Source organism: Takifugu rubripes, chromosome 12, assembly GCF_901000725.2.
Source record: "Takifugu rubripes chromosome 12, fTakRub1.2, whole genome shotgun sequence".
In the NCBI taxonomy this organism is placed as follows: Eukaryota; Metazoa; Chordata; class Actinopteri; order Tetraodontiformes; family Tetraodontidae; genus Takifugu; species Takifugu rubripes.
Window position 1 is genome coordinate 3,680,323 of NC_042296.1, and position 17,220 is coordinate 3,697,542.

At 46.9% G+C, this 17,220-nt stretch overlaps 1 protein-coding gene across 1 annotated transcript; it reads right to left on the reverse strand.

The window, feature by feature from the left end:
* Positions 1-14,679: 14,679 nt before the first annotated feature.
* Positions 14,680-17,074, reverse strand: otud6b (OTU deubiquitinase 6B). Its single transcript, XM_011609113.2, has 8 exons — positions 16,825-17,074; positions 16,318-16,460; positions 15,957-16,040; positions 15,687-15,887; positions 15,463-15,583; positions 15,318-15,379; positions 15,128-15,234; positions 14,680-15,036 (listed from the first exon to the last, which is right to left on the reverse strand). Exons 1-8 carry the CDS (start codon positions 16,898-16,900, stop codon positions 14,952-14,954), a joined length of 879 nt encoding a protein of 292 aa, XP_011607415.2. The 5' UTR covers positions 16,901-17,074; the 3' UTR covers positions 14,680-14,951.
* Between the last annotated feature and the right edge of the window lie 146 nt (positions 17,075-17,220).

Consider the following 17,220-nt stretch of genomic DNA (forward strand, 5'->3'; position numbering starts at 1 on the left):
GACCGGCGCTTTTACTCTTCTCTGTCGTCGATTTTTGACACATTTTAACCTGTAATTTGACCATTCTATACCTTCATACAGGAGCCTTTCTGAGAGGGGCACTTTATATTGTAAATGCTACACTGGTGCGAAATATTTTCACTTAGTGCCAAGATGCACATGCAATTTTACTGAGTTGGATTGGGATAAAGATGGATATGAAAGAAACTCACGCTTTATTTTCCACCCTTCCGCGGTGGCGGCAGCAGCATACAAATGAGCCTGCTGGCACGGCGCTCTGTGGCGTCTGCTGCTGCGCTGTGCCAATTAAAGCTCAGATGGAGCAAAAGAAACTTATTTTCCAAACTGTGCAACCTCCTGTCAAGCTAAGCACAAGTGCTTCCAACCTATCTGTAACTACCCTTCTGCTCCAAAAAGGGCAGGTAATAATCACACTTTCACTGAAGGGTAATGCTAAAAACAAAACCAAAGCGGGCGCCCTGTTAACGCCCACATTCCATAGTCATTTTTGTAGCAGTTGGCTAACTAGTAGCATGAATGATTGATCCCTGGATGCCCAGTAGACTCTGGTTCAGGTATTCTTATGAAATTCATGACACATTCACATGAGGAATTTCTCAGATTGTTTCAGCTGTTGCATTTGAGTTGCTATGTGAACGTAGTCAGAGGAAGCTCCTCCAACAATTGTATCCCCTCGTGGCCTTTTTTGGTTACCACCCTGAGCGATGTACCGCCCGGACGTCTGCAGCGGTTCACCTGACCCGGTCCTCCTTGTTCACCGTTACCATGTTTGGGAACGTAACCCGCGGTCGTATTTTTAGAACATTTCAATTGTAGCATTCAGCCAACCAACAAATCCATCTCTGAAATCTGAAAAAATGCTTGGAAGGGCAGGGTCTTGGTTCTTGATCCCTCTGATGTCCCTTTTTTCATTCTTTAATAAATATAATGCTTCAAAGCACACATTTAAATTTGTTTTGGGCATTCCCATGAGGAGCTTCAACCGACTGCTGGAATATTTAATCAGTGCTCCACATCCACTTGGTATTGATCCCAGATCTGTCAGAGCCACAAGGTGGTTCTGAACTGACTCATATGTTTATATGCAACAAGTTAGAGCTCTAAGTCAATAACTGAGGTGAATGAGATGATGCACACGGAGGCTATTCAAATATGAGAACGTGATTGTGCTAATTAGAAACTGGTCTGATGTCACAGCAATTCAACAGGTCTTCATCTGATTGGACCTGAAAGGAGCTCCTCAGGTGGCTTTCTGGAGCTGACAAAGCTCGCGGATGATCCCCGACACATTTTTAAACATGAAGTTCACCGTGACCGGGGCCAGCCTTCCCCTTTTCTGCTGCCCATCTCCTCGCCCGCTTATCAAACCCGGCACAAGCAGCTGGCGACTTGTATTAAGCGCCGGTCGCGGTGGGAGCTGCTCAGAGCCGATAACAATACAAAATGGATTTTCTCGAACAGAGAAAAACAGCTGTCTCCATTATTTGAATGCTTCACCTTTCCCCGCTCCATTAATTGGCTCTTTGATCACAGGCAGAGGTGCGCGGTGACTGATAAGGAACAGGTTATTAGTAAAGTAGCCTGGAGGACCGAGAGGCAGCCGGCCGTGGCGGCCTGCTGGAGATGAGATAACGGCATGGTAATGTAAGGAGTGCCGTGGAGTGATAGCACCGGCCCCGTGGCTGCGGGATGGGGGGGAAGCAGCAGGACAAAGTGAAATCACTGAAGCAGGATTTTGAGGATCGAGTGCGGGATTTGACTCCACAACTGCTCCCTTATTTAAGTTTTACATCTCTCTCTTTCTCGCTTTCCCACAAAAATCAAACTAAGTGACACGAAATCTCCTCTGTGCCTTTCATGTAGCGCCGGGACGTGATAAACGCTGGGCCCGCGATAGGCCCCGAGGAGGAGGGATGACATTACAACGTTTTAAAAGACGGGAGACTGCTTTGAAGTTTTAACTGGGCTAAATTTGCTGCATTCAATCTGATGGTATTTTCACTGTAAGCCTGTTTGTGTGTCTTCTCACATCCTCAGACAAGGAGCGATTCGCCACGCGAGCTCCTCCAGGAAACAACCCCTGCCACCACCAACTCTTTCCATGAAACAGGACCGGAGGGGACGAGCAGGATATTTGCAAAGCTTGGTAAGAAAAGAGGGGAAGTCTTGATATTAAATTACTGAACACAAGGTTATCTAGTTCCTGCACATGGCTAGGCCGCCCGGGGCCAAGGCTAATCTGCTAATAACGTTCACACTGGGCGACGTTATTAAGGGACCCAGCCTGTTTCTGTCCGTTTCTATGCACATGTGAAGGAGTAGAAAAGCTGGTGAAAGAGCAACAGAGAGCAGCGAGGCTGAAGAAAAGAGCAGGGGAGCTGGGGGTAAAGGATATGAAGCTGGGATTCCTTGCTGTTATTGTGGCATTTGTTGAACGTGCCCCGTAAATATGAAAGGTCAAAGTGGTTTACGGCTCGGTGAGAGCGCCAGGACAAAGCACGTGCACGCAGGGAACCGTGACGCCAAATCGTTTGGATTCGCCTTCAGACACAGAGGAAGGCAGGACATCAGAGCTGCGTCCGAGGTAGCTCGCATGTCCGGTAGAGATGTGGAATAAGATGCAATATCGGGCAAAGTTCGGAAAAGCGCCCAGGGATTTAACCATCCCTTGCAGGAGAGCGTAGTCAGCTCAGGCACAGCGGGGCCAAGGACAAAAACACGCTCTGCTATCAATGTCAAATAACATCCTTCACACACGGGGACGAAAATATAGTAGACTTGCTCGTGTCCCTGGGGACGAGTGAAATGCTGCGGTCAGGGCAGGAAAAAAGGCTTTTTCCTTCACACTCCCGTCCAGCCCATATCTACACTCACCAGTCACTTTATTAGGTGCTCAGTCGATTGTTAACACAAATAGCTAATTAGCCAATCACATGGCTGCCATTATTTAGTTCTGCCCTGTACTTAATGAAGGGCCGAAATTGGGCCGAAAACCCATAAACGCACAAATCCATCAAGATCAACAAGGAGCTGATCAGCAGGGTTGCTAAAGTTGAGCCCCCAGTGAGTGACCTGACAAACCAAAATCATTAACTGTTAGCGTAGCAATTTTAAAACTAGAATCACTATGTCGTGAGAAAAGACTGTTATTTTCAAAGCATTTAAAGCATTTAAACTGCTCCTGTCGATCGTAGAGGTGCTTCAGTATTTGGTGTCCTAATGTAGGAACTAATAGACCTGAAGGACTCTGCTGCTATCCTCCACCTATGTCACCTCAATCTTCTTTCTTTTTTACACATTTAGAGATATAAAACTGAATCAGATTCCTGGCTAAAATGCACAAAGCCATTGGCGAATCTGGCTGTGTTAATCCGATTACACAAACATAAATATATCATATTATGCTGTTTACATGATCGCTTGAATGATCTGATGACTCAAGAAATAAGATGATTTTCATGGCCATGCCAACGGGCCCAGTGATCCTTGCCCTTCGACCCACACAAACAGCATTAGGGTTGGGGTTGACCCATGACCCCCAGCCATTCAATCAATCTTTATTTAGACAGCACTTAAGTAATAACACAGGTATTGGGTTATTCAGGTTAGAATCGATGGTAATAAACTGCACAATGACAAGAGATCAAAACTAAGAAGGCCACTTATGTGCAGACCTGATAAATGGCTCCCTTTGACATAATCAGCCCTCCAATGGTAAATAAATATGTCAAATTCAGCCACTGGAATACAGCCTCTTGGTGGTCGAGCATCTATCCAATCACTGACATTGTCTTCACAGGTCAGCGAGCGCGTGTTTTCACCCCCGTGCGTGCACGTGGGGGGAACATCTTGCACGTAAGCGAAGTCGGGAGGTCTCTTCCCGCGCAGGCAACCAGCAGAGTGCAGGTGATTGATGGGTAATGAGGGTTGAATGAAGAGCCCAGGCCAAACGCTCTGTACCCTTCCTGCTGCGGCTTTACCACATGATGGATGGCCTGCTGAGATACAGTAAGCACATATGCACATGATCACGGAGCACATATGGACGTGCTTCAGTGTAGTCGGCTGTAGCAGGTGGGTGTAAAACGTGCATGTCGGTGCAGGAAACACTGAAGAATGAGACAGTAGCACACACTCAACGGGAATGAGGAGCGATGTGCTTTATTATATTCCTGTCATGATTCCCGGTGTGGCATATTTTATCTGACAGTTCCGACTCTGTTGACTTTGCTTCAGTCATCCCGCGTTTTTAATTTTGGTCGCAAGCTGCTCTGTTCTGCCGGTAACCCACGGAGCTAAATCACATCCAAAAAAACAGTTTGCCGTGACACTCGGCGGGGCGTCACGCTCCATCAGTCATCTCGAACCCCAGCGTGGATCCATCCGAGAGCGTTCGAATCAGCACGCGGGCTCATCCTATAGACGCGGCGTGAAGCCTCGTATAAACCCGGCAACATATGGCCGGCGGCGGTTTGTCTTCCAGGTTAGTTGGATCTGTGATGATTGTGTTGGAATCTGACCTTGTGGAAGTTGAAAAGTGGGGAAACAGACAATGGCGACCAGTTTCAATCCCATGATTTCATAAAAATAAGGAAAGACTTTCATTTAATCTTCCTGCCTGCATTCAGAGCCATAATAACTACATGTTTCACATTGTTATCCATATATATTTACGGCTCAGAAGGATTTGCATACTTTGGACTAACATCTGCTCCTGCGATGCATCAAAGAGTGGACATGACGGATGGTCAGCCTCACTGAACATACAGAACCATACCGTCTGCGTGATGTATTGTTCAAAATTCTAAATGAAACACCGAAGCAGGGTCATAAATCAACAGGAATGTCTCATGTAAGCGAGGAAGGGGGGGTTGGTCTCTACCTCCTTTTTAAATTTTTCTTCATTACACTGGATTGTTTTATCAAGAAAGACTAAAAAGACTTTATGTTGAAGAAAACTGGGCACCCCCCCCCTAAAAGCTGACATGTGATCCCTAATATATCCTTCTTTGCTAACCCTAACCCTATTGGAGGATTGTGTTGTGATTATTGGAGCAGCATAATCATCTATAGAATATTCAGTCACTGTCACCCTGTAGTCTTCGACTGCCACACGGCCTTGACATCTTCATGGCAGAATGAACAGAAATTGTACTGGACGTGTCTTCCCGCAGCAGTAAACATCCGCACGTTTAGCCGACCTTTTTTCCGAAAACAGTTTTCATCTTGGTTGATCGAAGAGCAGCAGAAACGATGGAGTGTTGATGCTGAAGGTGTCGCTATTAAAAGCTGTTTATTAGCGCATGATTTGTCATTCGAGAGCTTCTCTATGTTATATAAATGTCATGTTTATGCTTTCGCCTGGCAGATCGGCCGAGATGTTTTTCCGGAGTGAACGTGGGATTTCTCGCCTCTCCCGCGGCGCGTGATTTTGATTGGTGCGAACGTGAAGGGAAGATGGATGGAGATCGTCTGGGGCTGGCTGTCGGGGCACCAGGGGAAACTGCAGTGTTGTTTCATGTCTGAGTGAAACGTCTCGGATTGCAAACGGCAGCTCCCGTTTGGATTCAGACGTAGAGGAGCTACGCAGAGACTGAGACATATAGGGCAGTAAACAGATTTCCAGGCACACTGAGGCTGAATTTAAAATAGACTTAAGTTCTCACACAGTAATGATACTTAGTCACAGCCGAAGTTTCTCTGACATATGTGTGTATATTGAGTTCTAAGATCTGCATTCTTTGTGAAATGGGGCCATTTTGATGGTCCCACAACTCCAACAGTTTGAGGATGTGGTGTATGGGTGAGGTTAGAATTGGATTCGCGTTATGGTCAGGGTCAGGGTCAGAGGTTAGGGGACATGGTTAAGGTTAGAGAGCTGGGAAATGTATTATGTCTATTAAAGTCCCTACAAAGATGGAAATAGGAACAGGTGTAGGTGTGTGTTAAAGGCTGCAGAGAAGTACAGTAGAAACACACTGAAGAGTGGATGACATCGAGCATGTGTGCTATATATGGTGACAAAAGCAGGTGGGCAGGTGTTGGAAAAGCCAGGCTCAGTGGCTCCTGTCAAGGTCAAATCATCAATCACCATCTTGTTGATGGGCCAGGTCAGGGCTGTTTAACAGTATTATTAGGGGGCACAGTTACAGAAAAGTGTGGGCCACAGGAGCAGCCACTTCCTTGGACGGTCAGTAAGACTTTGTACCTGCGGGTTCATGCACTTTTACCACATCGCACTGGTTTGGTACCAAAGGTTTTTTGGCAAACTGGTGGAGGTCAAAATCTGGGTGATGTTAATCCCCAGTGCAGCACTGGGTGTAGAGTGTGCTTGTCCTTGTGCCCGTGTGGGTTCCCTCCAGATCGTCCAGGTTCCTCCCACAGAACCAAAGATATTTGGGTGACCGGGCTACTTAAGGATTGCAAACGTTACAGACCACCGTGCACTTCAGCTTTAGTGTCCGCTGTGGTCCCACCTACTAAGTTAGCACGTTAGCACTAGCGTATGTATACACACCTAATTACCGGTAATAACCTTTTAAAAACCTCTGAGGGACCCCCAGAACAATATCAAAAACAATATCATTGCTAAAAAACTATCTCAGGTTTAATCAACCTTTAAAACTGACACCTGCCAACTCCAACTTTCAACTCCACTGCCTCCCACATGCGCCCACGCGCACCGTAGCCCACAGCTCTGGAGATTGTATCGTCACGGAGGGTCAGTGGCGTGCACAACCTCGCCTTGCCTCCAGATCTAAAAAGTGATCTAAATTAGATTCCCATTCATCCGACCTTGAACTCATCCGTCGTCAGAGCTGGAAAATACTAGGCCAAATAACTAATGTCAGACCACTGGGGAACTAGATCCTCCATCAGAACTTTGCATGTGACGACCTCTCTCTCTCTCTCTCTCTCTCGCTCTCCCCTCGTCAGTCTCTTCCCTCGTCTGTTCTCTCTCTCAGTTCCATAACAAATGTTTGACCAAGCTGTTCCACACTGTATTATTCAGTAAAGTGTGTGAAACGTATCATCAGACATGCACGTCTCAAATGATGCATGGGCTCTCTTTAATTATAGAGATGCTGAATAAATATTTACACATGGCCGATCTGTCTTCTGCCAGCCAGGTCCCGCAATTGTGATCGATGAAGCGCCAGTTAAGGCAGACGGATCCGCCGCCACTGTTTCTGGGTGTCGTACGGTTACAGCCGTCTATAAAAACCTAAAGGGTTCTTGGCTGATATGGACAGTGCTGCCACGGCTGCATGAACGTGACTTTGTTCGGAATTCAAAGCAGCTCTTCAGGCGACATTAAAAAGAGGTCCTTTTCTTTTTGGTATTAACTTCAAACACTGTCAAGGCTCATCTGATATGATCGATACCGGCAAGGGCAGGAGAGTAAGTGGACTTTAATAAAGTATCAAAACTCAGCCCTGAATTCAATCTCAGCATTCCATTTTGGGTTTTTTTTACTCAACATAGTTGGAACTGTTATTACATCCGGGGTCAAATTCTGTTTCTGCTTCATTTACACATGTTGGTCATCAATATTAATGCAGCTGTACCATGTTTAAATGTGAAATTTAAAGTCAATTCAGAGAAGATTCCATAGGGGATGGGAACTAAAATTAAACCTGACCTAATTCGAGAAGCAATGAGATCTTGTATCAAGTCAAACCCAAGAGTCGGGATAATCGTGTTTGGGCTGCGATTCAAGGCTTCAGATTAGCAAAACCCCTGGCAAAGCGGTTTATTATCAGCGTGGGCGGCTGAGTGGAAAGGAAGGGGCTGCGAGGCTGATGAAGCGCGTGCCAATACCCTGCCATTAACGTGCTCGGAAAGTATTCGTACGCTGAAAACAGTAAACCTGTGGCTCCTTTTTGGCCGGTTTCATTCATGAAGGGATTGTTTCACAGCGAACAACACGGCCGCACGTTGGGAAGTGAGTTGCCGACTGGTTTACGTGCACTTGTGCAACGCTCTTCTGTGCAAGTAAGAATCTGACAACTGGGTAGAGAGTTGCGGCGTTCCCCTAGGGCTCTGTGTGTGTGTGTGTGTGTGTGTGTGTACCCGCCTGCCTGCTGGCGCACTGCAGCCATCTGGTATCTGGTCAGTCCAGCGAGTCTCTGGAGGGCACCTGGCCAGCAGTGCGCTCACCTGGCTCTGCTGGCCTCTGCCAACCGCCACACCTGGCCTGGCCCGACGCGGGGGGGGGGGGGAGACAGATTGCGGGTCGGCCTAAATTACCGCATGAAATAACGCGGTCATGCCGGGTTCTGTAGTTTGCGAGAGGGGCTCAAAATTTCATGACAAGTAACTTCAGACGCAACTGTCGCAGCCATTTTGTTCCCCCCAAAAAATCATTTTGCCGTTTGAACTTCCGTTCTGCAGGTTATCCTCTACAATCCCACACACATGGATGCAGAGGGACGTCCACCTGCGGAGTGTTTGTCAGCTCTTCTGTTGGCATCTGCGACCGCGCCGAGGGAGAGGCGGCCATCTGTCGTCGGCGAGGCCGGACTCGAAGGGGGCGCGTCGCACCACGCTGCTCTTTTCTGTTGCTCCGAGCCGTCTGAAATGTTGTTTCTTTTTTGTTTTCGAGGCTCTTAATTCTTGCCGCGTCGCCCTGCCAATTACAGAAATAAACAGCTTTAAGAAATTTCCATTTATAAAGCCGGCGTTTTAACCTCGGTGCAGCATCTTGATGCCACAAGGCAGCTTTGTCATCACACTCCCGGGTGCAGCGACAGCCTCAGAGATAAAGTTTTTTCTTTGAAACTTCAATCATTTCTCTCTTTTTCAATGTCTTCTGCCCTCTTCACGTGGACACGACTACCTGAGTGACATGACTGTGTTCCTGCAATTATCCTGGTGATGACTGCTGGAATTTGGGCCTCAGCAGGGAGAAACAATAAACTGTCCAGTGGATGGAACCTCTTCCTCTTCTTCTATGACTATTATTACAGTTATGGCTCGTCATATCTTTAAAGATCATAAAAAGATGAATTTTACTGATGGTAATTATGGCCTTTCCATGGCAACGTGTGGTCACAGCATAGTCTCAAGATATAAAATACATTGTTCTATACAGCTAACAGGAATGCAGAGATAACACATTACACAACAGGCAAGAATGTGTCAGAATGTTTTAAGCTAAGGGGTAAATTAATCAAAACTCTGTGGCTTTGTGGCAGGGCACGCTACACACAGGTGTTCGTCACCATGGTTACTGCGGCAATATGCTGTCACTAACATATCAGGTGTGAACTGAAAGGGAAAGATTGAAAACTACCAGGAGCATTCCCCAGCGCTCCACTGGATACTGGAATACAAAGGTGTCAACAATATTGTTCTTCTTTTAATCTTTTTAGAACACAGACGACTCATTTACGCCGCTTGTTCGCACTGTGAGCTCAAAATGCTGCTGTAGCCTCACAAAGCTGCTAGCATGAGCTCTTGTTTGCCCGCAGACGTGTTTGTGTCGGCGTGGGTTCTTATCCAAGTGAATGAAGGCAAGAACACATCTGCTGCTCAGGAAAGAAAAACAAGAGCTTGAATGTTAATATTTGATGAAAAAGGCAGAACGTTGACGCAGGCTCCGTTTTGGAACACGCAGGAAGTGATCATAGAGTCGGATTGAGATATTAACCAACATATTCCTGAAGGACGTCCACTTGTACAGGATGTTCATTTGGCCGGTCGGCTGGATGGCGGGTCTGCTCGTCCAGCCGGCCTGCTCATCGCGGACAGATGTTCAGCCAGCCAAGCCTGCAGCGCCACAGGCGGCGTGTGTTCTAGAAAAACCCCAAGACCAGATGCTGCTACCTGGTTTCCCGTCCGCCCACCCGTCCGCCGTGCCAGGCATGCTCCAGCGGCCATCACATGACCTCAAATTAAGATTTGGAGATTGCGGGCCATCAATCATCATGATGGAAGAGGGCGGCACCTTAGCGGCATCGACTCAGGAAGTTCTGACAGGCTGAAATTAAGTGCGAAATAATCGATAATAAAGGAGCTGTGAGAAAATACTTCAAACGCTCGCATGTGGGTCAGGTGATGCCTGTTTTAGAATTGAGAAGTCAGCTACGGTTGGCAGCGACAACAAGGAAGAATTCTGTAGCTTACGCTTGTCATCCATCAAAGCAGGAATCTCAAGTAACATCAAAGATCTAATGCGACATCTACATCTCCGTTCCCCCCGCAGCTCCGCTCCCCGCAAACAAATAAAGCGTAGCTGTTTCCCGGGCGAGCAGAGACGTAGACTTCCCCTTAGCCCCAGCTCCTCTCTGTCATTACCGAACCCGAGGAAACTCTCGGAAAGGTTCCGACTCTCAAGATTAAAGGCGCGTGTCTTCTTTGAAGGGTGTTTTTCTGTCTTGTTTCTTCGACAAATGAAGCGCGGCAGCGGTGTTTTCGCACGGGGTAGGCTGACCCAGAACTGCCAGAGAGGGGTCGCTGGCCCCGAAGGCCCGGTCTCGAAACTCTCACGTGGAATGGCTCGTTAACGGCACGGCTTCATCGTGACCCCAATAAGCACGCAGTTGCTTCTCTTGCAACTTATATCCTGATGTTAAAAAAGGACCGAGCTTTTGTAACTAGCCTCCTCTCACCGTGCGCCGGCCGCACTTTCCAGATTCTAATTCTTTGATCCAGGCGTCAGAGATGTTTTGTGCTTTGTTCTCGCTCTTATCCGCCGTTCCATCTCCTCGATTCATCAGGCATCCCTCCGCTCGCCGTCCGTCGCCGTGTCTGTCTCCTCATCTGCCCACCTCAGAGCCGGGAGAGAATCACACTGCCCCCTGCTGCCCGCAGGCGTCCGCAGCACGGTGGCATTGATCGCGCAGCCGTCAAGCAGACAATACCTTGGTACTCTGCCAGCAGCTCAATACCGAGATCCGTCATGGGCAGCGACGCACAACAATAGATCCTACTGATTGGAGTGGTGCGCACTCCTGGCTATGACACCGGCCCACCGCTCGCTATTGAATAGCTGTTTTTCCTCCCCCCGGCCATCTTTCTCTCCAGTCACAAGGCCCCTAATTCAGCAATCAATGCCACTCATTTTAATAGAACCTCCATCTGCCCCGGGAACATAAGAAGAGGAATCAGGGTGAGCGAGAGTTAAATCATTCTTTTTTATTTGGGTGGGAGGGGGGCTTCAGTCAGGGCCTGGATGGATCTGAAACTGACTAAACACGCCACAAGGTGTGACAGGGAACCAGTTGCGCGCAATTTTAATGAGATTTTTGAGCACAGAGTGTTTGAAAGGTCATATCCAGGACCTTGTTTTACTGGTCTTTAGCGGCCTGAGAGACGAGACAGGAGAAACACTTCCTCACCAGCGAGACAGGACAGGCTGGGATCTGACAAAAGAAGGTATGTCATCGACTCCCCCATCATACATCATTCTGAGCATATTGGCCAGCATGGCTCGCTGTACCTCCAAGCATTGTAAATGAGAATTTATGCACCCGTTACTTCATCACAACCCCCCCACCCCACCCCGCCTCGATCAGGAACGTGCCGGGAGACAGATATTCCCACCAAAGGCAATATCCCTTCATCGTAATTATATCAGAGCGGGAAGAATGGCTCATTAACATATGCTGGGCATGTCAGGAATTTACAAGCGGCTTTTGCGGAGGCCTCCCGTCAGCACGCCGCTCCCGTCCGTATGTTTCCTCCTTTGAGGATGCGACCCGCTCATCTCCGCCCCTGTCAATCAAGCCGTGTGTGGTTTCGCAGAGGCGCTCGGTGCATGCACACGGGAGGGGGCGCTCTCCGAGAGCGGCGGCCACGAGGGGGCGGCTCAGCAGGCGGTGTGACGTCAGCAGGCTTCGCTTCGTGTCACAAGACACAATCGTGGTCCGACACCAGACGCCGGACTGACTCACGGAGGAATCCTGGGGCTTCTGGACCAGCGGCGCCGCCGCTCCACACCTCCAGGATGTAACAGCTGCCGTCCACAGAGGAGACACGTGACGCCGGCCATTTAAGCACTGTTGTGGTGCCAACAGCGTGTCCTGACCTATTAATCAGCCGTGTTCAATTAATTACTGAGGTCGTATCATTAAGCTGCTATCAAATATGGCCCAAAGTTAGTGAAATGACACATAATAAATGCTAATATGTTGCTTTAAACTTGGTTTGAATGTATATGTGTGTGTGTGTGTATATATATATATATATACATATATATATATATATAAGAATCGTCAGTCTCTATACAGTCATGCTTTCCTCTGAAGAGAGGCATATATCAGATAAACTGCACGTATCCTGTAAAAAAAACATTTTTTATTGGGAAAAACGTCATTCGCTCTTGTGCTTTGAGTTTCGAGGTGATAATCTTTGAATACTAAACCATATCATCTTAATTTATGTAGAATCCGTTACAATCTGCAGCCTTGACCCCACCCAATCAGCAACAGTCGGGAGGAAAAGACTCCCCTTTAACTGGAAGAAACCTTGAGCAGGACCAGGCTGAAATGGAGGGGACCCTCCTGCTGATGGCCGAAAAGGACGATTGAGGAGAGAGTAGACATTTATTAAACATGCAAACACGTTAATTACGCCCAATCGAATAAAAGCTAAAGCAGAGGTCAAAGGTCGGCAGGTCAGTGCACGGTGGGGTCAGCAACACCTGTAAATGGGGTACGGGGGGTGCACAAAAAACTTCACAAGAAAATGTGTTGATTAATGAATGGAGGGAATTGTTGGTCTGGTTTTCAGCAAGTTCAAGGTTGTCAACATTTAGGGACTGTTTAGCTGTCCGATAATAATGAGATTTGTTAACAGTCCAATGCTGCAGGGGGCGCAATAACATCTGGTATCGCCACCTTTCCCCCATTTTTACAGGTTGCCGTCAATTTTCTAGTGATGAAAGCAGCTTTTTGAAAGCACTGACAGGCAAACCAATTACGCTCAGACATACGCAGCACAACAGAGACACAAGAGACAAGAGGCTTTGCTGAAACACACCACAATGGCTGTGAAACCTTCCGCAAACTGGCGCATCAGAGAAAGAGAAATCATGTCAGAAGCATGTAGATCTATTGGGTGGGAATGGATAAAATGGCCTCTGTGTGTCAGATTGACAGAAAACCTCAGAAGAGGGAGCGGAAAAAGTCCTTTTTGTCTCTGAATGAAGCTGGTCTTTGGCTGCAGTAAATGTCAGTGAAGTGACTGAATGTCCATTTTCATCAGCAGCCACTCTCTCCGTCTCTTCCTTTCTTTGCCGCTGCCTTTTTCCCTTTAAGTGCACTTTCGCCCACACCACTTGGAAATTGATTGAAACAAAATGTCACAATTATGCCCTGTAGCTTGCCGCTTCAATTATTCATCAATTAGGAGCAAGGCTCCCTTTTTCCCTCCTCTGAGCTGATTTTTCATTCAGTTTGCTCGAGATGTATGGCTCCCCTGCTGTTAACCAGTCCAAAGTCATTAGTTTCTGGGTTTGCAATTAAACCTGATGCTTTATGCATGAGGCTCTGACTCGGTAGACGCACGCAGGGCCGCAGCAGCGAGCGAGCGTAGCAGCAAGCTCTGGAGGCGTGGATGGGAAATTAATTTGCTGGAAATGAACTTCTCTCGCGCTCGCTGTTGTCTGGCAGGTTGGAACAGATGAGATGATGAGACAGATCGACCGTGGAGTCAGGGTCCGCAACGAACCTCGCCTGATTTACACTGACCGCGCACAAAAAGAGAATTGTGTCAGGAATCCCGACTTAAACACCAAACATTTTCCTCAAATGATCTACAGTTTTTAACCTGTAATAATGTATGTTTATGACAGATCATTTGAATTGATTTTGATTGGGTTTTTGATGTCTTGAATGTAATTATGTAAAGGGAGAGAATAGGAAAACCTGACACTGACGTCCCCAGTGAGTAAAAAGACATTTTCATACATTTCCATATGAATATTTTGCGAGCCCAGATGCTGCAACGATTCTAGTACTGATGATAACATGCAGCAGGAACCGCCAGGTCAACGTGGACGGAGCGATTCTCGCGTTCATTTAGTGCCACCTACTGGTCAAATATCGTTGCTGCAGTTGTACAGATTTAAAAATTCGCCACAGGCATTGATTTAATACACAAATACAAATTAAACATGCGTTATATGGATAAACCTGTATTATTGTTAAAAAGGGCATTATGATGTTGTTATAGAACTGTGAATTAAAAATCATGAATAACTAAACTTACAATTTTGTGCTAACAATAATATAAAGTACTGTCAGAAACTAGAAAAAAAAAGATGTACATTGAAATATTTAGCACAGGGATTAAATAAATTATCTGTATCTGAATCAAGTCAGTATCACATACTGAATAGAAATGTCTTGAGGAAGATTATTGACACATTGTGTCAGACAATTTGTGTTTTGTTGCTTTTAGGAAATAAAGGAGCTTATAAGCATATAAAAAAACATATAAAATATAAATATTTGCTGCAAGAATCACAAAGTCCTGAAATCTATCTGGCCTAATAGAGAACAAGCATTTCTGCGTATAGGTTTACTTCACACACCAGATAAATTTGAACATTTAATTTCCTTGTGTTTCGATAACCAGTGCAGAGCAGGAGCCACTGTAACATCTGCCAACCTCCAAACTTCATTTAAACACATCAGACAGACACCAGCAGCAGCATGTTTTCAGTGATTGTTATTTATTATTTCAATAGAGGCAACAGCACGGGCGATGGTCATGGTCAGTCAAAGGTTATTTTATTCGGCACAACTTGATTTAAGTTTATAGAACAAAGATTGATATGATAAACATCTCGTTTCAGTCTGTGTGTTGACGTTGGAGAGTCATGAAGGCCGACCTGATTTCCGGGGAAATCATTATCATCGATTCCTAAAATTCTCAAAGGTGACATACTGGACGTTCGCGCCCCTCCCCCAACAGGGCGTCTCTCAGCTGCCATCAGCGTTAGCCGGGTCCTTTAGCCGCTCCACAGAATTGTAATGCTCTCCGAGTCCATACGCGTGACGCATATACCTGCGGGCACAGGCCAACACACGGGTTCATGCAAATGGTCACATCAACTACCGTGTCAACTACCATGGTCCAGATGGCAGCAATAACATACACGAGGGTGATGGGTTCGCCGTCAAACTCCTCTCCGATCTTTATGGCGGCCGAGCTGGACTGGACGACGTCGATGGGCAGCTGCAGAACTTGCGTCAAAGCTCGCAGCTGAAAAGGAACCAGAGGCACGGACAAGTTGTCAAAGCGGATGGTGTGAGGAGCGCCCAAATAAACGCCCCTGGAGCGCTCACTTCTAGCTGTCCGCCCCAGGCTGCCGTGTGCTCCACGTCGCTGCAGTACTTCTCAAACTCATCTGGGGGCCCGCAGAGAAACGAAAATGAAACCCGGACTGACCTTTATTCAAATAAAACACTGTTTTATATCTGTACGTGTTACCTGTCGTGTACATGTCGCCAGTGTTGGGGTTCGTCAGGAAGGGCAGGAAGTCGCCGGCGTGGTTCCTCATATGCTCGGCTGTTTGTGACCGGAGCTCTTTCACGCTCATCAATGATTGCGGCTGCAAAACCAGGTACAGTTCACAGTTCAAACACCTGAACTTGAATGTTTGTCAGATTATTTACGATCAGGTGCTCAGATTACACCTCTCTGATGACGTTCACCTTTGACCTCTGTGCCAGCTGATCCTCAACGGCGCGGTACAGGCAGTGGCCGTCCGAAGAGATCTCCCTGATCTGTAGCTGTTTCTGGGCCAGTTTCTGAGCTAAAATCAAACCCTCCTGGTGCCGGGCACCCTGCAGGTTTTCCACCTCTGCGTCTGCGATCCTGCTCTCCCGCTCTTTCTCCTGAGCAGCTTTCTTGTCCTGGAGGGTTCAAGCAGACGCAGAAGATTGAAGACTTGCAAAGGAGTTCAAAGCAAAACAGCTGCTTACCCTTCGTTTTTGAGCCTTGGTTACTCGCGGCTGTTCACCGTCTCCCACCTTCATGCCCTCCACGCCGTTTAACACCCCGTCCACCTTGAAAGAGCAAGAGAATTAAGGCTAGGAAGAGACTCAGAAACATTTTCAAAATCACCTCAGAAATCTTTTCCTTGACATTTAACTTAGCATCTGTTGACATGAATAACATGGCCTCGACACCTGGAGAGATTTTGCCCCAGCGAGTGCTAAATCCATGTCCTAAATCAGGATTGATCATCAACCAACCACAGGATTTAATGTTAAGGCTGGTCTGCGAGTGCTCACAGCAGCAACCGTGCAACGGATCTCACAGACCAGGAAAGACAACATTTACCTTTGTGTCAGATGTTAGTCGCCTCAACTCCTCCTCGTGTTTCTGGTTGAGGTCCGCTTCCAGTTTGGCGATGTCTTCTGTCAGTTGTTTCCGCTTCTTCTTGTCATTTTTGGGCACCGCGTTTTTCATTCGCTGAATTTCAGCTGGAAACAAGAGAAACAACAACCTCAACAACATCTCGGGGGAAAATAAAAAGCCTGAATAGATACAAACAGCACTGTGTAGACCAGAGATACGGTAGATAACATTTAATGTTAACATTAAGATTAGGGTTAGGGATCTGGAATTGCTCTAAAACCCCTGTTTGCAACCAGTCAAAGTAACGGGTAGTAGCTAATATCTAATTACAACACCATTATGACACTTCTAGCTCTCCATTTAATACCGTGTAACAGGTCTTTCTTTTCAATCGACTTGGCTGCATAAGGACTAGATGATTTGCAGTGCCAGATGATCAAAACTTTGTCATATTCCAACATCTGATTCAAGCTGTACTGGGTTAGGAACCTTGCATCTCTTTCTTCTCTTTACGGTGCTGCTTTGCCAGCTGCTCCTCTGGGGTCTCCACTGCCTCATCCTCCATGTCTGGCTGACGCTCACTTTGCTCAGTGTGTCCCGGGTGCAGATAAGAGAAGCCGCTGTGTTATTATGTAGTTGAAGCAGCAGATAAAAACATAGTCCACAAAATCGTAAAAGGGTGCTGATGCGACCACGGGCATGGGCAGCCCGGAAAAGACAAACAGGGGGGCGGGGCTTTGTTCTTCTTCGACGCCACACTGAGATGCATGATGGTATGCCGCCCCGTGTTGTCAAGTAGTGTACTGCAACGAGATCAAGACGGGAAAACAAAATAAAAACAGGACATTACCTAACTTGCTTGTCGTTATATACAAATATATACAT

Coding starts and splice junctions, on each gene's coding strand:
- otud6b (XM_011609113.2), bottom strand. CDS start 16,900: ATGGAGGATGAGGCAGTGGAGACCCCAGAGGAGCAGCTGGCAAAGCAG. Junction 15,235..15,317: donor CCTGGGGCGGACAGCTAGAA/GTGAGCGCTCCA, acceptor GTTCCTTTTCAG/CTGCGAGCTTTGACGCAAGT. Junction 15,037..15,127: donor GGCGAACCCATCACCCTCGT/GTATGTTATTGC, acceptor CTGTGCCCGCAG/GTATATGCGTCACGCGTATG.